The 20,674-nt window shown below is 45.1% G+C and overlaps 2 protein-coding genes across 2 annotated transcripts; one reads left to right on the forward strand and one right to left on the reverse strand.

The window, feature by feature from the left end:
- Positions 1-269: 269 nt before the first annotated feature.
- Positions 270-20,247, reverse strand: ZFP2 (ZFP2 zinc finger protein). Its single transcript, XM_058668783.1, has 2 exons — positions 20,071-20,247; positions 270-2,215 (listed from the first exon to the last, which is right to left on the reverse strand). Exon 2 carries the CDS (start codon positions 1,971-1,973, stop codon positions 771-773), a length of 1,203 nt encoding a protein of 400 aa, XP_058524766.1. The 5' UTR covers positions 1,974-2,215; positions 20,071-20,247; the 3' UTR covers positions 270-770.
- On the forward strand, positions 6,083-6,820 carry LOC101520954 (eukaryotic translation initiation factor 1A, X-chromosomal-like). Its single transcript, XM_058668784.1, has one exon. The coding sequence runs from the start codon at positions 6,136-6,138 to the stop codon at positions 6,568-6,570; it is 435 nt and encodes a 144-aa protein (XP_058524767.1). The 5' UTR covers positions 6,083-6,135; the 3' UTR covers positions 6,571-6,820.
- Positions 20,248-20,674: the final 427 nt, after the last annotated feature.

Below are 20,674 nucleotides of genomic sequence, written 5' to 3' on the forward strand. Positions count from 1 at the left end.
TAACAGGATTTTAAATAATCAGCTTATTGAGCAATTTAATGACTAGTATTTGAGAACTCAAAACAGTATGCTATTGCATTAAGATTTGTACAATTATTTCACCACCTGGGAGGAATCTGCATATATTAGGAAAGAAAATGATGGAGGGGGAGTAGGAAGAGGTGGCTGGCCAATAGGAAGAACTGGTAGAGATTGAAAAGGTTGATCCTAAACATCTGAGAAATAGGAGCTTCAGGACAACACACACAATGGTTAAAAAAAGAAAAATCAAGAATTTCTTGGCATTAACTGTACCTATAGGCTTGTAACATGTTTGCTAACAGGAATCTTAATAACCCTATAAATCCAAACTCTCTCGCTTACCAGGTAAGGAAACTCAGACCTGCATAGAAAGGGTGACTTGTCCAAATTAATGGCAGATCATGACTACACAGCAGGTCTTTGGACCACCAAGTCAAACTCACATTTTCTCTCCAGTGTAAAGTCTATGATATTCAAAGAGTATGTGGTATGATACAACTGGACTTACATTCAGCTTGAGTCTTCATGTTTGTAACATTAGCTAATTCAACCTTGTCATACATAGTACCTTCTGAATGAAAAATTCTCTACTTTTATATGGTTTTTTTGACACTGGTTTGTATTATCAACATGGTATATTATAGTTTAAAAGCTTCTAACCATCATTACATCTAATCAGCTTTTCCATTACATAACCTATGTGATTATAACTGAGTTAATCTTAATGAAGAGGCCAATGAAAATTTTCCTCACATGTGAGTTCTTTGATGCCGGGTAAGATTTGTACTCCGACTGAAGGCCTTCCCACATTCATGACACTGATAGGGTTTCTCTCCTGTGTGAGTTCTCTGGTGCACTATGAGGGATGAATTCTTAATGAAGGCTTTTCCACACTGATCACATTCATAGGGCTTTTCACCAGTATGGATTCTCTGATGTTCAATCAGGTATGCACTCTGGCTGAAGGCCTTTCCACATTCGTTGCACTCATAAGGTTTCTCTCCAGTGTGAATAACCTGATGTACAGTAAGTGATGATCTTCCAGTGAAATGTTTTCCACACACCATACACTCATAAGGTTTTTCTCCAGTGTGAATCCTCCGATGCTGAGTAAGAGATGAATTCTTACTAAAAGCCTTCCCACACTGATTGCATTCAAAAGGTTTCACTCCAGAATGAAGTCTCTGATGTTCTATAAGGTATGTACTTTGGCTAAAGGATTTCCCACATTTGTTACATTTGTAAGGTTTTTCTCCAGTGTGATTTCGCTGATGTAGTGTAAGAGTTGAGCTCTTACTAAAGGATTTTCCACATTCACTACACTCATATGGTCTTTCTCCAGTGTGACTTCTCTGATGAACAATAAGATGCATGCTTTGACTAAAGGCTTTTCCGCATTCATTGCATTCATAGGGTTTTTCTCCTGTATGAGTTCTTTGATGAACTGTAAGATTCATGCTTTGGGTAAAAGCTTTCCCACATTCATTACATTTATAAGGTTTCTCTCCAGTATGAATTCTTCCATGTTGAACAAGGGAAGAATTCTTACGGAAGGATTTTCCACATTCTTTACACTGGTAGGGTTTCTCTCCAGTGTGAGTTCTTTGATGAACAGTAAGATTCATGCTCTGACTAAAGGCTTTCCCACATTCATTACATTTGTAGGGTTTTTCTCCGGTATGAATTCTTTGATGTACAGTAAGGGAAGAGCGTTCAATGAAGTGCTTCCCACATACATTACACTTATAGGGCTTTTCTCCAGTATGAATCCGCTGGTGCTTGAGAAGGGATGAGCTCTGACTGAAGGTTTTCCCACATTCGTTACATTCATAGATTTTCTTCCCCACAAACATTCTTTGAGTTTTTATTAACTCAAAATTTTGCTTAGTGTCTTTTCCATGGGAATTCCAATTATGAGGTCTTTTCTTCATAGTGAAGCCTGACTGGAACATAATTAAAATTCATTATCTCCTAAAACCCTCTTTCTCAATGAGTGTTTCCTTATGAGTAACTGGTACTTGCTCCAGCTCTTCTATCCTAGTTATTCTGTGGGGCCTCACCACAAGTATCATTTTCTCAGTTGTGCTGTATTGTAGAATGCCACGTACCTTTCCTTTCCATCACCACATGGAGGAATCTTCAGTAAAGTTTGGTTTTGGAGTTGGCTCTTTGATTTCAAGTCTTGTCTCCCAGTCTAGAAAAGAAAAAAAAGTTAACAATTCAAATGTACACTGGTTTCCAAAGGGGAGACTGAAAACTTTGTGAAGAGGGATTGAGAAAAACTACATCGAAACCATTGGGAACAATGGAAAGCTTTGTAATCAGGCAGAGAAATGAGAAGGGAGGGAAAGAACAGTAAACTGGCCCAGAAGGACAGGATGGTAGATCCTCTGAGTGACCAGAGAAGACTCACCCAAGAAGAAAAGGAGCACTGGGTACGCTAAATAATGAGGACAGAAGCAAAAAAACATGTCATCAGAAAGCCCTGCCACACTGGACCTCATATTGCAACCAACCATGTCTTCCCTCTAAAATTCTGTACTCAATTAATCTGTAAAACATCACAAGGGCATGGCATGGTAGCCTAGCTGTTAAAGTCCTCACCTTGCATGTACCAGGATCCCATATGGGCACTGGTTCTAACCCCAGCAGCCCTGTTTCCCATCCAGCTCTCTGCTTGTGGCCTGGGAAAGCAGTTGAGGAAGGCTCAAAGCCTGGGGACCCTGCACCCTTGTGGGAGACCCAGAGGCAGCTTCGGGTTCCTGGATTTGAACTGACCACACTTTCAGCCATTGTGGTCACTTGGGGAGTGAATCATCAGATGGAGGATTTTGCTGTCTGTCTCTACTTCTCTCTGACTTTTCAATAAAAATAAAATAAATCTTTAAAACAAAACAAAACAAAACAATGGGCCCAGCATCATGGCCTAGCGGCTAAAGTCCTCACCTTGAACGTACCAGGATCCCATATGGGCACTGGTTCTAATCCCAGTAGCCCCACCTCCCATCCAGCTCCCTGCTTATGGCCTGGGAAAGCAGTGGAGGATGGCCCAAAGCCTTGGGACCCTGCACCCACATGGGAGACCCAGAAGAGCTCCTGGCTTTGGATGGGTGCAGCATTGGGCATTGTGGTCATTTGCGCAGTGAATCATCAGATGGAAGATATTTCTCTGTCTCTCCTCCTGTATGTATCTGACTTTGCATTAAAAATAAATAAGTCTTTTAAAAAAGCTAAAATTTTAAAAACAAAGCAAAAACACACAGCGTGACACAAGGAAAAGACTGTTGGCACTAGAGTCAAACAGATGGCAAGGGATAAGATAAGAAATATAAAATACTCTTAGGGAACAGAGTCATATGAAACATAAAAGTATCAGAATATACTTAAGCTTAAATCCTGAGGGAAGAATAGATACCATAAAGCTTTTCCCCCTTGAACTTTAATCAAGCTGTACTGTAATGTTCTTAGATCCAACACCTTAAAGCCCTTTAAAAAGCCCTCCTACCCTCTCCTAAATATCCATGCCTTAAAAATGAGAACTGTTGGTGGTGCAGGCAAAGGAGGCTTGGCTGGAATCTTGAGAGGGGCTACAGGAAGACCACTGTCATCATTCAGACTTCTATTTGCTCAGATCGCATGTCTTATCTCAGGCAAAATGGCCTGGAGGTAATGAGAGGCAAAGGAAGGGGTGCTGGAATCTGAGTCTCAGCTTTATGACTGCTGAGCAAAGTCAACAGAACAGAAGCCAGCACAGAACCAGTGAACCCAAGCCCTGTGCGAACAGGCCTCTCCCATCCAACCTGCCCTGCTGATATCAAAAGAGAGGAAGCAGAGAAAGATGAGCAAATGCCACCTCACACACCACTTAATGGAGAAAAAAAAAAAAAAAAGCAAGCAACACAATAATTTGAGGCTGCTTCTTGTCCCAGCTCACTACAGTCACATCCAGGCACCTAATATGCGTCCTTTGGAAATGAACTGCTTCCCAGAGTACAATGAAGGGCAAAGGGGAATGCTTTCATGCTATTAAACAAATAAAATAATATGAAATAAATCTTAAAAATAAGCAAGGTCTGGCAGCGTGGCCTAGGGGCTAAAGTCCTCACCTTGAATGCCCCGGGATCCCATATGGGCTCAGGTTCTAATCCCAGCAGCTCTACTTCCCATCCAGCTCCCTGTTTGTGGCCTAGGAAAGCAGTGGAGGATGGCCCAGAGCACTGGGACCCTGCACCCACATGGGAGACCCGGAAGAGATTCCTGGTTCCTGGCATCGGATCGGCACAGCACCAGCCGTTGTGGTCACTTGGGGAGTGAATCATCGGATGGAAGATCTTCCTCTTTGTCTCTACTCCTCTCTGTATATCTGACTTTGTAATAAAAGTAAATAAATATTTTTTAAAAAAATAAGCAAATACAAAGCGCAGACAGAGCTGCTTCAACCAAAGGGAAATGACATGTGGAAAATACTAGGTTTTGAAACTATACAGAGATTCTGGAAATACATTTTTAAAGAACAGGAGAATGAGAGGGGAAAAAAGGCACAAAAACTAAAAGGGAGATTAGACACTGAGAGTAACTAAATGCTGCCCATCATTACAAGACATTAAGCTAACAGTGAGAGAGAAAGAGAGAAAGGAAGGAAAAGACAGGACAGGAAAGGAAAGAAACACAACCCACCCACGGAGAACTGGATCTAGGAATAAACAATGTCTATGGAACAGTCTGCTAACAAAACCCAAAGGGCTAGCACAGGGTAAGTCAGCAGTAATCAGAAAAAGGCAGAATAAAGTGGCAGTGAGATGGCTGTACCACATCAAATGAATAACACACTGTGAATGTCAGACTGACAGCTTCAGCAATGGAAGCTGCCACACTTCTAGGAGTGTAATTTGGACAACTATTGGAAAACTACTTCAGTACAACACTGAGTAGGCACCTAGACTATTTATCAAGGCTACTACCAAGTATATATATGCTGAACTTCATCCACCCTGCAGTTAGAAATAACTGCAAAGTCCATCAAAAACAGAATGGATAAATAAACTGTCATATACAATGGAATAATTTACGCAAGTGGACATAAACTAAGATATACATATATATCAATATTTAATAAGTACTTTAAGCCAAGGTTTAGAAAACTATATACGGAATATCGCATTTTGGTTAAGGTTCAAAACAGACTGGAACATAGTATGTAGTGACTCATTTACAGAGAAGAGTACTGGTTTTTAAAAATGAAAGGAATGAGAACCGGTCCTCTCGGCCTTAACATATAGGTTGGCCGGCCACGCATGCGCTGCAGAGGCAGGAAGCGGGCCTCCGGAAGCGGCAGCGAGAGGTGGGACAAAGCTACGCAGGCGGACGTGACGCCATTTGCTGCTGCCAAGGTAGGCACCGGAGGAGCTTGGGAGAGGCGACCGGCCATCGTGCAAGAAGCCGACTCCCGTCCTGGGAGAAGCCGGCCACCGTCCTGAGAGAAGCCAAACCCCGGCCTGAGAGGCCGACCACCGTCCTGAGAGAAGCCGACTCCCGTCCTGGGAGAAGCCGACCACCGTCCTGGGAGAAGCCAAACCCCGGCCTGAGAGGCCGACCACCATCTTGGGAGAAGCCGACCATCGTCCTGGGAGAGGCCGACCACCATCTTGGGAGAAGCCGACCATCGTCCTGGGAGAGGCCGGCCATCGTCCTGAGAGAAGCCGACTCCCGTCCTGGGAGAAGCCGACCCCCGGCCTGAGAGGCCGACCACCGTCCTGAGAGAAGCCGACCATCGTCCTGGGAGAGGCCGACCACCATCTTGGGAGAAGCCGACCATCGTCCTGGGAGAGGCCGACCACCATCTTGGGAGAATCTGACCATCGTCCTGGGAGAGGCCGACCACCATCTTGGGAGAATCTGACCATCGTCCTGGGAGAGGCCGACCACCATCTTGGGAGAAGCCGACCATCGTCCTGGGAGAGGCCGACCCCAGGCTCCCGCACACGCTGCTCGCCCTGCGCTGTGTCTTCCCGCACTCCCGTCCATCAGCCTTGGGGTGAATCAGGACAAGTCGGCGCCGCCAGCACCACCCACCAGCACTGCAGTTAGAAACGCCGCGAGGTCACCGTCGCCGCCATGCCGAAGAATAAAGGCAAAGGAGGTAAAAACAGGCGCAGAGGTAAGAATGAAAACGAATCTGAAAAAAGAGAACTTGTGTTCAAAGAAGATGGACAAGAGTATGCTCAGGTAATCAAAATGCTGGGGAATGGACGGTTAGAAGCAATGTGTTTCGATGGTGCAAAGAGGCTGTGTCACATCAGAGGGAAATTGAGAAAAAAGGTTTGGATAAATACCTCGGACATTATATTGGTTGGCCTCCGAGACTATCAGGATAATAAGGCTGATGTAATTTTAAAGTACAATGCAGATGAAGCCAGAAGCCTGAAAGCATATGGCGAGCTTCCAGAGCATGCGAAAATCAATGAAACGGATACATTTGGTCCCGGAGATGATGATGAAATCCAGTTTGATGACATTGGAGATGATGATGAAGATATTGATGATATCTAAATGGAACTCAACATTTTACATTCCGTTTTTCCTGAAGGTTGTCACACAGTTTGGATTTCATTGGCATGACTGTTAAGGCAGACTGATTTATTATTTCTAAGGTGTTTGTTGCTTTGAAAATTGGGTAATAATAATCTTAAGTGGGATGTTAAGCCCACCTTGTCCTTTTGATTTAATGGAGATTACGGGTAGAAGATCACATCTGTAAAAGAAATTGCATTACTACCTTTCTTGCTTTAGCCACTTCCTATGAGTAACCTTTGAATAAATGTTTTCCATAAGCTGTTTGTGTTGTTCTCATGGATTTTGCATAAATCCTAGTTTGGACTAGACTGTACGGTTTTTCTGTATACTCTAGTTACCTAGGTGTTCTCTAGAGATTTTAATAAAATATAAAGGAGACATACCTGCATTTCAAGTTAAAAAAAATAGGTCTGTTTTTCATATTTAGGTAGAATATGGCTATTTTTATACTAATTTTGGTATCATATACATTCTTAGCATGATTTTATTTTGCCCTGAATTTATGAGAAGCATTTCTAAAATACAGCTTTTACAAACCGGGTTTTAGTAATTGTGATTTTGTAGGATTAGCAGTTATTGAGATTGAACACTAGGTGCCACACAATTTTCCTTGGAAAACTGATCTATGTCTTGACTTTTTTTTTAAACTATGGGTAGGAAATTTCGCAATCAAGTAAAAATCGATTATATGCATTATGTAAAATATTTTTACAGAACAGAAGAATTATGTTAAAAGTGTTTTCAGAAATCACGTATATGTAAGCTACAGTTTTATTTTTATTTTTTTTTAAAGATTTATTTATTTTATTACAAAGTCAGATATACAGAGAGGAGGAGAAACAGAGAGGAAGATCTTCCGTCCGATGATTCACTCCCCAAGTGAGCCGCAACGGGCCAGTGCGAGCCGATCCGAAGCTGGGAACCTGGAACCTCTTCCGGGTCTCCCACATGGGTGTAGGGTCCCAAAGCATTGGGCCGTCCTCGACTGCTTTCCCAGGCCACAAGCAGAGAGCTGGATGGGAAGTGGAGCTGCCGGGATTAGAACCTGCGCCCATATGGGATCCCGGGGCGTTCAAGGCGAGGACTTTAGCCACTAGGACACGCTGCCGTGCCCCAGTTTTAAAGTATATATAAACAAAATTTTAATTTCGTGACAGCATGTACAAATTCTTTTTCAACCTATATCTAAGCTAGGGAAAGAGAAGGAAATAAACAGTCTCCAGTTTCTGAATGGAAAATCAATACAAGAAAATATGCTGCCGACTGCATTCATCCTCTGTGTGGTGAGAGTGCATTTTACTTGCACAGACTTTTTTTTCTTATATTGGGAATTTTGGTTCATTCTTATTTAGTTTTTATGTATCAACTCTAGTAGGGTTGCACTAACTAGCTCGCTGAAGGCACACTGGAATCCTGTGCAGCTTTTAAAAGGACCTGCATGGTATGGGTTATTTAATTTTTCTTCTGGTTTCCAAAGAACTTGGCAGTACCAAAATCATCAACTGCCCAAGGCAGTAAGCACACGCGGCTTCATTAAAGCTTCATATGACTTCAAATGTAAGCAAATTGTCTGATCCCACTCTGAAATGTGTGGGCTCTATTCAATATGTGAGGTACTATAAGACATTAAGTAAAGAATTTAAATGGAGTAGAGTGGACAGTTGCAGCTGTTTGCTTTTCTTGGAAATGCCTGAATATGTACATAGATGAATGCATCTCAGACCAGGGACTGGTGTTTAATATTCATAGAAAACCAGCCCTGACAAATTTATTTGGTAGCTGTCTTCATCACTTACCTAAACCTAAGATAATTTAGGCTCCTGTACATAATAAAAGTATTTTGTTAAATTTAGGGTATATATAGATCCTTCCAAGTTATTTTATCAAGAGTATTTGACCTCTACATATGTGATGCAGTTCCTGTTTAGGACAGTGCAACCCAGACGTCATTTTTTCTGCTTAGCTTCTCTAATAAATATGGTTAACCTGAAGAATTTAACAAGACAACCATGATCCCAATTCTGATATTTGCTGGTAATATGTTTTTTTCTTGCCTAGGTAGTGACCACCCAGTCTAGTGCTGTTGCATATTGGAAAATCTTACATCATAATGATATAGTTGAGGTAAAGTTGTAGCTCAGGGCCCGGCGGCGTGGCCTAGCGGCTAAAGTCCTCGCCTTGAAAACCCCGGGATCCCATATGGGCACCGGTTCTAATCCTGGCAGCTCCACTTCCCATCCAGCTCCCTGCTTGTGGCCTAGGAAAGCAGTCGAGGATGGCCCAATGCATTGGGACCCTGCACCCACGTGGGAGACCCGGAAGAGGTTCCAGGTTCCCGGCATCGGATCAGCGCGCACCGGCCCGTTGCGGCTCACTTGGGGAGTGAAACATCGGACGGAAGATCTTCCTCTCTGTCTCCTCCTCTCTGTATATCTGACTTTGTAATAAAAATAAAAAATCTTTAAAAAAAAAAAGTTGTAGCTCATACAACACTACTTGGGGAATTATTTTACTAACTTGTATTTGATGTGAAAATTGTATTGTTTATTCATTGGACTGTGCTTTAAGGAATTGAAGTGGGCCTCAAAAATGTGTTTTAAGTTTTTAAAGTTACATCCTTGGTTCCTATAATATACTATAAGCAGTGCTCAGAGAATAAACTGAGAAATCTTAAAAAAAAAAAAAAAAAACAGTGAAAGGAATTAGCATGAAACAGTGCTGTGTCTTGGGCAGAGGATGGGAATGAAGAGGGGGCCAGGGCGCAGGGGCCAGCATGATGCCTCAACTCACTAATCCTCTGCCTGTAAGCGCCAGAATCCCATGAGTGCCAATTCATGTCCAGGCTGCTCCTCTTCCCATCCAGCTCCCTGCTATGGCCTGAGAAGCAGTGGAGGATGGCCCAAATCCTTGGGAACCTGTACCCACGTGGGAGACCTGAAAGAAGCTCCTGGCTCCTGGCTTTGGATTGGCTCAGTTCTTACCATTGAGCCATGTGGGGAGTGAACCGGCGGATAGAAGATCTTTCTCTCATTCTCGCTGTAAATCTGCCTTTCCAATAAAAATAACTTATTAAAAGGATTATTTTTATTGCAAAATCAGATATACAGAGAGGAGAGACAGAGTAGGTCTTCCATCTGCTGTTTCACTCCCCAAATGACCGCAATGGCTGGACCTGTGCTGATCCAAAGCCAGAAGCCTGGAACTTCCTCCAGGTCTCCCGCATGGGTGCAGGGTCCCAAGGCTTTGGGCCGTCCTTGACTGCTTTCCCAAGGCTACAAGCAGGGAGCTGGATAGGAGACTTTAGTTGCTATGCCACTGCACTGGGGCAAAAATAATAATTTTTTAAAGATACTAGTGATGCTCAATTTCTTTTTTTTTTTAAAGACACATTTATTTGAGAGGGGGACAGAGAGACAGACAGACAGACAGACTGTATGCATCTGCTGGTTCACTCCCCTAATGGCTGCAGTGGCCACAGCTGAACCAGGCCAAGCCACGAGCCTGGAAGTCTATCTGGGTCTTCTACATGGGTGTCCGAAGATCAAGTACTCTGCCATCTTCTGCACATTAGCAGGGGACCAGATTGGAAGAACAGCTAGGATTCAAACCATCACTCTGAGATAGGTGTAAACAGTGGCTTGACCCACCACAACGCTGGTCCAATGCTATGCTTCTGTTTGTTTATGTAAGATTTATTTATTTTTTATTTGAAAAGGCAGATTTTACAGGGAGAGAAGGAGAGAGAGATTAAAATAGAAGGTTTTCCATCTGCTGATTCACTCCCCAAATGTCCGTTATGTCCAGAGCTAAGCTGACATGAAGTTGGGAGCCAGGTGCTTCTTCCCAGTCCCCCACGTGGGTAGCAGGGTTCCAAAAACTTAAGTTTTAACTATTTGGAAAAACCCCAACCAAGTGTTGGGATATGAAGCAGTGAACTCTTAAATTCCAAATAGTCAAAGAAGATATCTTTATGGAAAGCAGAAAATATCTTGCACAATGTGGTAAAAGCAATGGTTAGAGGGAGACCTGTAGATGTAGTATTTTTTAGCAGAAAATAACTATGACCTATAATGTATTTCTTGAGTTTTCACCTTAAGAAGTCACACAAAGAGGACCACATCAGGAAGCAGAGCTGAGTGCCAGTCTTGTACTTCTCACTCCAGCTTAGCCCCAGTGTCTGCAGGGGTTCAGAAAGCTTCAAAGGAAAGTTCCCTGGCTAGACCTGTGAGAACACAATGACGCTGCTGGGCACACAGCTGCCCTTACCTACAGCCAGCCCTACTGCTTCCACTGGGGCCATAACGGTGCTCCCAGCTAATGATGCACACCAGATTGCTGCCCAGGGCCTCACCATCACAGCCATCATCACAAGCCTTGCTGCATCCACAACGAAGCCTTAGCCCTGAGCCCTTGGCCTGGAGACCTTACTCCTCTGCCCTACTGGGCCCCAGTGTTGTGGGAGGCTGGGGCCCATTGTGTTTCCAACCACCTTTAAATTTTTCATAAATCCCAGATTCTGTTCAGCTTGGGTGCTGCTAATTGTGCCACAGGCCTTTCACTCCAAACTTTATGCACTCCAATCTACTTGTAAACACAAAATAAATTAAGACCAAATTAAAGAAGAAAAAAAAAAAAACAGTGGGGGACTGGGTTTTGCAGGAGGCAGGGACAGGAGGCTCCAACAGGAAGGCTCTCTAGGTCTGGGTCAAGGAGCAGGTAAGGGACTTCTAATGCTTGGTGGCAGGAAGGGGAGTTGCCCCACTTTCTTTTATTTTTCCTCATTCATTGTGCCCCTGAGTGAAAATACTCTTGGGGTTGCAGGAATAGTGATAGAGGGAGCCCATGGTGGCCCATAACCCCAAGCTAAGAACATGTGGCTCCACAGGGGCAGGATGACCTGACTTCATCTTCTCTCTGTGCTTGGGCCCTTAGGAACTGCACATGGGCAGGCACCAGGAGTCACAGCAGAGCGGGGCCAAACATAATCCCTACATTTCCACAGCTGGACTAAAAGGGGGAACTGCAGGGAGTCTATGAGAACTGAGGAGACAGAGCGGAAGGAACTCAGGACATGCCCTAATTTTCTGGGAGTGGCCAGCCTACAGCACAGGAGTGAGCACTGCCTGCAATCTCGGCATACAGTTCCAGTTCCCAGCCAGCTCTTTACTAATGTGCTTGAGAAATCAGAAGATAGCCCAAGGGCTTGGGCTCCTGAATCCAAATGGGAGACCCAGATAGAATTCCTGGCTCCTGACTTCAGCCTGGGCCAGCCCTGCCCATGTGGTCACCTAAGGGATGAACCAGCAGATGAAAACTTTTTCCCTCTCCCTCTCCCTCTCCCCTCTCTATAATTCTGATGTCCAAATATATCTTTTACAAAAAGAAGGAAAGAAAGATATTTGTGAACTCTGGGTAGACCCATGCAGTTGACAGGCAGGAATCTGACCCTAAATATACAGGAACTTTATAAAGAGAAGGGATTGCTGCCCAATTCCATGGGGCCATAGGGTGACATATAGGTTGGAAAAATTCAAGTAACCGTGTAAAGTCTCTGACAGCAACAAACTGACTTAAAAACCACAACTCCTACAACTCTGTTGCATCACATCAACTCTTTGCTAACTAACCAAAAACCAACATATTCTGCGGGATTCCCACACAGCGTAGCATGTCATATAAGGTGTTTACCATGTCTAAGCAGAGGCCATCTATCCCCACCTCCTTTCAATTTTGGTTCCTTCTCATTTTCCTTCAAACCTAAACCTGTCAAGGGCTGGTATTGTGGTTTAACCAGTAAAGCTGCTACCTGCAGCACCAGCATTCAATACAGGCACTGATTCAAGTCACAGTCGCTCTACTTTTGACCCAGCTCTCTGCTGACATGCCTGGGAATGCAGCAGAAGATGGCCCAAGTACTAGGGCCTCTCCTACCCATATAGGAGAACGAAATGAAGCCCCTGTCTTCCAGCTTTGGTCTGGGCAAGCCATCTAGGGAATAAACCAATGGATGAAAATTCATTCATCTTCTCTCTCTCTCTTTAACTCCACCTTCAAATACATAAATAAATCTTAGAAAAATTAAAAAGTTGGACCCAGCGGCGTGGCCTAGCGGCCTAAGTCCTCGCCTTGAAAGCCCCGGGATCCCATATGGGCGCCGGTTCTAATCCCGGCAGCTCCACTTCCCATCCAGCTCTCTGCTTGTGGCCTGGGAAAGCAGTCGAGGACGGCCCAATACATTGGGACAATGCGCCCGCGTGGGAGACCCGGAAGAGGTTCCAGGTTCCCGGCATTGGATCGGCTCGCACTGGCCCATTGCGGCTCACTTGGGGAGTGAATCATTGGACGGAAGATCTTCCTCTCTGTCTCTCCTCCTCTGTGTAAATCTGGCTGTAATAAAATGAATAAATCTTAAAAAAAAAAAGAAAAATTAAAAAGTTTAACCTTATTGAAAAATTCTGTATGAAAGTCTTGACCTATTTCCTTCTCTCACCTTTATGCCTGCAACATGTTTCTCTGAACACCAGAGGGCTCCACTAAAACAATATAAAGGTGGGGTGGAAGCAGGGGATTTTAATATTACCACACAGATAAGACTAGTCAATGCATGCATTTAAAACAATATTGCTATTTAAAAAGAAAACACCCCAGCTGTGTCTACACAACTGCCTATGTTGCCTTGCACCTAGGTGTTACACTGCAGCCAAAGCTGGCGGGCACTCTGGGCCAGGTTAATGCCAAGTCTGGGTTAACTATACCAGTGTGCCAGTATAGTTGTCCATTCTATCTATTTTTAAAGATATGTGGGGAATTCTGAGTTTCTCTACATTATGCAGCCCAAGGAAGGTGGGGACACTGTGTTAGGACATGTCATCACAGCCCCCAGGCATGGAAAGAAGAGAAGGAGGGTGTCTGAGGATAAGCTGGAATGGGGGTCCCCAAGGGTACATCTGACAGGTGAGGAGTGACTTCTGGAAACTTCCAAGGACCAGGCCACTGCATTCACTGGTAGGTGAGGGAGCTGAGACAAGGCTGTTAGGCAGGGTAAACTACAGGGCATATCTGTGTCAGGCCAAGGCACCTACCAACATGGGACACCAGAGCTGAGCTAAGCAGCATCATGTGCTGCCCACCAGCGCATGCAAAAAAGGGCTTGGGTGCGGGGGGGCATGCTTGGCTGGCCTAGGCTGCAGTACCAGCCCATGAGTGCTGGAAGAAGGAATGAGCCACCATCAGGCCGGGCTGGAACATCCAACAGAATGTGAGAAAACCAGATCTGATGACATATTTTGTAGGAGCCTTTGGGTTCGCTTCTGTGAGAGTGCAGCACCTGCTGGTTTGCACAAGAGTAAGTGGTGATGTCTCCCAGGTTGGACCACGGAAGTCAGCAACACTTGCAGAAGCCTGAGCCCGGACAAAGGCTGGGCTAGACCAGAATGCAGCACCCACAGACACATTCATTGGATGGCATAAGAGCAGGCCATACCAGGAAAGGGCTGTAGCACCTACCAGCACAAGTGAGATCCAGAGGTGGCAGCAGGCCTGCTAGAACTTGGGAAACTCACTTGCTAGGCTGGGTCATGCTTTTGCTGCAGCAGAAGCAGGCACATGCAAAAATCAAAGGTGGGGGAGGGCCTAGTGAGGGTTATTATGGGTTGCACCCACTAGGTTGTGGCACTCACTGGTATGTGTAAGGAACGGGTATGTGGCCGGTTGGGCTGGGCTATGCTGTAACATCCATCAGTTCACGTGACATATGGGGCTGGGTAGTATTGACCAGGCAGCTTGCAACCACTAATATGTGAGTTCACAGGTACAGGAAACAGACTGCACTGACTGGTACATACAGGAGTCAAGTCTGAGGTCACCCAGAGAAGGTCTTGGGGGGCTCCCTGACAACGCCACTTGATTCAAACCCTGGCCACAGAGAAAAATCACAAGAAATGTGGTACAGCCTTGGAGTGCATGTGCCAGGACTGGGTCTCCTCAGTTGCTGATGGCTTTGCAGTGGACAGCATACCCGGATGTACACCAGGGACAAGACAGCCAGCTCATCTAGGAGAGCAGATGGAGGAGTGCCTCGTCAGAGGATGGAAAGCAGAACAGGTTGCACAGCTCTCTTGGAGAAGCTTTGCAGCATTTTCCTGGGTCTATAAAAGCACTAAGGTGGACATTGTCAACCTGCAAATCTTGGGAAATTTTTCCCAATTCTAGAACCACAAAACTAACAAGGTCCCAGCTATTGAAACTATTCAAGGAACACGCTGGGAACACTCCTCTATGCATCAGGGTCTCTACAACATCATTAAAGGCCCATTCCCCATCACCAGTGCTCATGCAGGTTGCAAGCAAGGAGCCGCCCCCTCCGTCTCCTCCCCTGTGGACACAGGAGAACAAAAAACTAAAACATTTGTCCCACCCACCTTATTCCATATCTTACCCTTACTTCCCTAATCAGAGGCCCACATGGACATGTATCCCTCTCAACTATGTAAACAACATTAAAAAGAAAATTTCTGAAAAAAAGAGCACTTTCAGTAATGCTTACATATTAGCTAACAGTATTGCACTGATGTATTTTAAAATCACTGTATTTTAATTATGTAAGATACATGCTTTATTTTTAGAAAACAGATACAAGTAAAGTGAAACCATGTTTACAACTTATTCTCAGATGGTTTAGAAACACATGCAGTATGCACACATGTACGCACACATCTGTAAAAACACATACACACTTGCCTGCACATGCATGCACATTTATAAATGGCAGAAAAGCCAGAATTACAACTAGGATGGTAAAACGTTAGGTGTGCTAATTTAGAAATTCCTTATATTATTCTTACAAAGTTTTGTTTAAAGGCTGAAATTATTTCACACAAAATTTTTTTAAAAATTCAATAAGATGCTGGGCCTGGCGGCATGGCCTAGCGGCTAAAGTCCTCGCCTTGAAATCCCTGGGATCCCATATGGGCGCCGGTTCTAATCCCGGCAGCTCCACTTCCCATCCAGCTCCCTGCTTGTGGCCTGGGAAAGCAGTCGAGGACGGCCCAAAGCTTTGGGACCCTGCACCCGCGTGGGAGACCTGGCAGAGGTTCTTGGTCCCGGCATTGGATTGGCACGTACCAGCCTTTTGTGGCTCACTTGGGAAGTGAAACATCGGATGGAAGATCTTCCTCTCTGTCTCTCCTCCTCTCTGTATATCCGGCTTTCCAATAACAATAAAATCTTTAAAAAAAAAAAATTCAATAAGATGCCTTTTTCAGCCCTTAAGAATGGCTAAAAGATTCAAGTGGGCATTCAGCCTGGCTGTTAAGATCCACGTCCTGCAATGGCCTGTGTTGCTCTATTCCACCTGCAGCCAACTGCAGCTTTCTGCCAATGTGCACCCCAGGAGGCAGTGGTGATGCCTTGAATAGCTGGGCTGCCACCACCGCCATGGGGAACCTGCCTTGTGCTCCCAGCTCCTGGCTCCGGCCCTGTCGTTCAACAGCACACGGGGAAAGGGCCAGCATTGTGATACACAGGAAGCTGCAGCTTTGCATGCCTGCTTCCTCTTATCAGAGTGACAGTTTGAGTCTGATTGTGTCACTTAGGATCCAGCTCACTGCTAATGTGCCTGGGAAAACAATGGATGATGACCCATGTACTTGGGCCTCTGTCACCCATACATTCTTGACTTCTGACTTTAATGCAGTCCAGCCTGGTGCTGGAGGTATTCGGGGAGTGAAGCAGTGGATGGAATCTGTGTCACTCTGCCTTTCAATAATCAGGCAAATACATCTTTAAAAAGAGCATTTGGGGAGTGAACAAGTAGAGAGAGGTAAGTTGTCTTAGTTTTTATAAACTTACAATGCCACGTGTTACAGACTGACTTACGTCCCTCTAAACTAATAAGTGGTAGTCCTGAGTCATAGAACCTTGGAATGTGACCTTACTTAGACATAAGTTTATTGCAAATTGGAATATTTGGGATGAGGCCATGGTGGGATAGGGTAAATACCTAATTTTAAATGACTTGCAAGAAAATGACTATTTGAAAATGAGACAAACTGGAAGAATGCTGCATGAGAAAGGCAGAGACTGGGTTATGCAACTGTATGCCCAGAACAACAAAGGTGTCAGCACATCTCCAGGAGCCAGGGGCTTGGCAGAGGAAAGGACAGCTTCTCTGCAGGCTTTGGGGAGGGCATGGTATAGACTGACTGATGCCTCCACAAGTGAGCCAACCCCTTTCTGCTAGGAGCCACCCCAGGGAACAGTAGCCTAGGAAAAGGACACCCCAACATGGAAGAGGCACACAATGGATCCAGATGGTGCTGGGGGAAACCCACAATGTTCAGACACCTGCAAAAGCAGCATGCACGGGCCCAGTCATCCCACTCCTAGAGAGCATATGGCCACATAAGGACCTGGACATGAGTGCCTGGGGTGGTTTTCATTCAACATAGCTGGAAACAGGAAAGCCTATCATAAGTGAATGAATCAACATAGAACGGTATATCTAATAGAAAATGACTTAGATATAAAAGAAAAACCACTACTCCCCACAAGGGGGAGCCCTGAACGACAGGAAGAGCCAAAGCAGCCAAGCCCACAGCCTGCACCAGGCACCATCTCCAGGGCATAAGGACCTAGGAAGGCAGGGCTCACTCACAAGGATGAAAACCAAGCCAGTGATAGCCAGGCAGGGGAAGACAAGAAACAGAACAGGGACAAGGGTGACAAAAATGCTCTATCTTTTAAATAGGATATCTTACGTAAATTATACCTCAAAATAAGCTGATTTAAAATGCAATGAACGCTACTTTTTAAAAAGACTTATTTATTTTTATTAGAAAAGCAGATATACAGAGGAGGAAAGACAGAGAGGAAGATCTTCCATCTGATGGTAATGAACACCATTTTTTTTTTTAAAGATTTATTTTATTTTCATTACAAAGTCAGATATACTGAGAGGAGGAGAGACAGAGAGGAAGTGGAGCTGCCGGGATTAGAACCAGCAGCCATATGGGATCAAGGCGAGGACCTTAGCCACTAGGCCACACTGCCAAGCCCAATGAACACCATTTTTAAACTAAGGAAAATTAACTCTAGGCCTCTGACAACTGACAGCCATCATTAGCCCCAGTCCCAGGAACACCTGCTCCTCTCTTTGCGAGTTACCAAGCCTTCATGACTGAGCTGATGAGACTGAGTGCAGTTACACATGTCTCCCTGAAACCCTCTTCAGCTGACTTCTTTCCTAAACAGGCGTCTGACATCTTTAAGAGGACTTTGATGTAAGATGTAATGAAAAGAGATAATACCATTCAGCTCTTCAGTATTATAGACAACATAGTTGAGTAAACTTAAGGATTTAAAAGCAACAGATAGAGGCCTCTTTCTGTCTTGGCCTCTCTGTCACTCTGCCTTTCAAACAATTAATTCTTAAAACCAAAAACCAACAAAAGAACTTGGGATCTGGTGTTCCTGGACTCCTCACAATTCTGACTCCATGAATCCCTTTAAGAGACTAATGTTACTTTTTTTTTTTTTTTTTTTTTTTCCAGAAAACCTTCCCTAATCAAAATCCCCAGGCTGAGTTCTCAGGCTCCTTCATTACCCTGTGGTCAACACCCCATCACACAGGCTCCTCTTTCTTGGCACCTGATCAAATTCTGAGATCCCCTCCTTCCACACATGGTGTCTCACTTCGATTGCCGCTACACCCACCCCAGCTCTAAAACTCTACACATGGAGTTCTCGGCTGGAAAAACACTGAGTACACCACTACTTTGGAAATATTCCAGGAACCACGTCTGGCACATTATTTGAATTATCAAGAAATCCATGAAGTGGGCATGAGAGAATGCAACAAAACCATATGAAATCCTCAGCCACATCCGATGTACAGCAGACACTGGGTTAGTGCTGTTAATGATGGCATTGTCACAGCAACGCCTACTTCGGGGAAGTCACTTAAATTTGGAATACTCCAGCCCCAAGACAGCAAATCCTCTCTAGCCATCCCTCCTCGTCTCTTGAGTTGGTGATCCTTCTCGGGGTCACCACCAGGTCTTCCCTTGGCCAGTCTTGGAACACTGGTGCCCCAGGAACCCACCTGTACCTGTGCTGAAGGCCATGGCCAGGTGCTATCTTGACGTCCAGCCCAGTAGAAGTGTTTCTTTCATGATCCCTGATAGCTGCAGGATTGCTCAGCACCAGGACTGTCTCTGGCAGGATTTTCACTGCTTTGCTGACCTTGAACTACACCAAAAGCTCAGCAAGCTGGGGACCCAGCTGACATGAGCAGAGGCTGAGACAAAGGTAAAGGACACAGAGGGGCCTGGTAGGAAACTGGCAACCTCCTGATGTCCCACTAGCCCACATGGAGGCCATGGAGAGGGTGCAGGAGAAACCTAGCTCACTGAGCCCTCGGCAGCAGTGGCCCTGCAACCATCCCCTTCTCCTTCCCTTCTGCAGCCTTCCAGGGGCTACGGAGACTCCAGGGGAGGCAGAGCTGGGGAACAGAGAAGAAGTCATGAGGATGGGACTCCTGTGACAAGACTCCTAAAACACAATGAACCAAACAAGAAACATGTGGCAACCACATAAACAAAACTTACTTTTCAAGTTATGCCACTTATTTTATTATGTTTACATGAAAAAACAAAGAAAAGTGGGGGACCAGTGTGGTGGCTTATCAGGCTGGCCTTCTACCTGCAGTGCAAGCACCCCCTATTGGTGGCTGCTCTACTTCCCATCCAGCTCCTTGCTTATGGCCCAGGAAGGCAGGGAAGGATGGTTCAAGTCCTGGGCCCCTGGACCTACGTAAGAGACCTGGGAGAGGATCCTGGCTCCTGGTTAGTAAGACGAATAAGTCCCAAAGCTCCACAGCATGATAGGGTGATTACACTTAACAATACAGCTCAGAATCACCAGAAGAAAGGACTTCCGTGTTCCCAATAGAGGAAAACGACAACTGTTGGTGATGATATGGATGCTAACTGCCCTGATTGGCTCTCTGCCACTCCATGAACTGAGCCATGAAAAGCTAAACTCAACTCACCTCCACGGAAAGTAGGATTTCAGAGGGCCAGCACCGTGGTGCTTCAGATTTAGCCACTGCTTACTGCGCCGGCATCCCATATCTGAGTGCTGCTCTCAGTCCCAACTACTCCCCTTCCCATCCACATTCCCAGTTTTACACCTGGAAAAGCGGCAGAGGATGGCTTAAGTGTTCAGCCCCTGACACCCACCTGGTAGCCCTGGAGGGAATTCCCGGCTCCTGGCTTGTTCCCCAATGAGACAGAACTTGTGTGTCAGAATTTACATCAATCAGAACACTTACTATTGAACAGGCAGAGTCACTCCTGACACCCCCTGCATCCTCGGCCCCATTCCCAGGAGTGGCGGTGAACTACCGCTTTAAGTAAAACAGGCAAACTCTGCTTCCATCCAACCAGGACCAGGACCAAAGGAACAAATTAGTCCTACCGACACAGATGGTTCAGGAAAAAGCCATACAGATTCAGGATTCACAAGCAGTAGCACGGCTCAGGCAGTGAAGAAATGACGGATACTTCAGTAACTTGTAGCCAGGCACTGCCATCTGAAAGAGCAAAAACGTAGGAATAAAAGGAAAGTACGAGAAGAAACTACACGCAGATGAACATTTTTCTCCCAGATCAGAAGCGCTCAAACCCGGAAGAAAAATGTCTTCACCTGTGAATCTATAACATTTCTTCCGCAGGGTCAGGAAACACCCTATCAGACACAAAACTAAAACGCGAGAAGCAAACCAACCTCCAGGAGAAAAGACAGAAGACAGGATCACACATGGCAGGACCAGTTGTTCTCACGGTTATTAAAATGACAATGTAGCTGGTTTTAAAAACGGAGACTCAGGAACTGTCTTCAATTTGCTTATTGTTTAAAAAAAAAAATCTATTCTTCATCTACATCAGGTCTACTATTCCCACTCCATTGCTGAAGGGGGCGCACTTCCCAGGACATGCAGTAGAAGGAAAAGACATACTGACAGGCTCTCTTCTGTTCGGGTGTCTGTATGCACACACCGACATGCTGCTTTTGACAGACT

This window comes from Ochotona princeps, chromosome 9 (assembly GCF_030435755.1).
Source record: "Ochotona princeps isolate mOchPri1 chromosome 9, mOchPri1.hap1, whole genome shotgun sequence".
NCBI lineage: Eukaryota > Metazoa > Chordata > Mammalia > Lagomorpha > Ochotonidae > Ochotona > Ochotona princeps.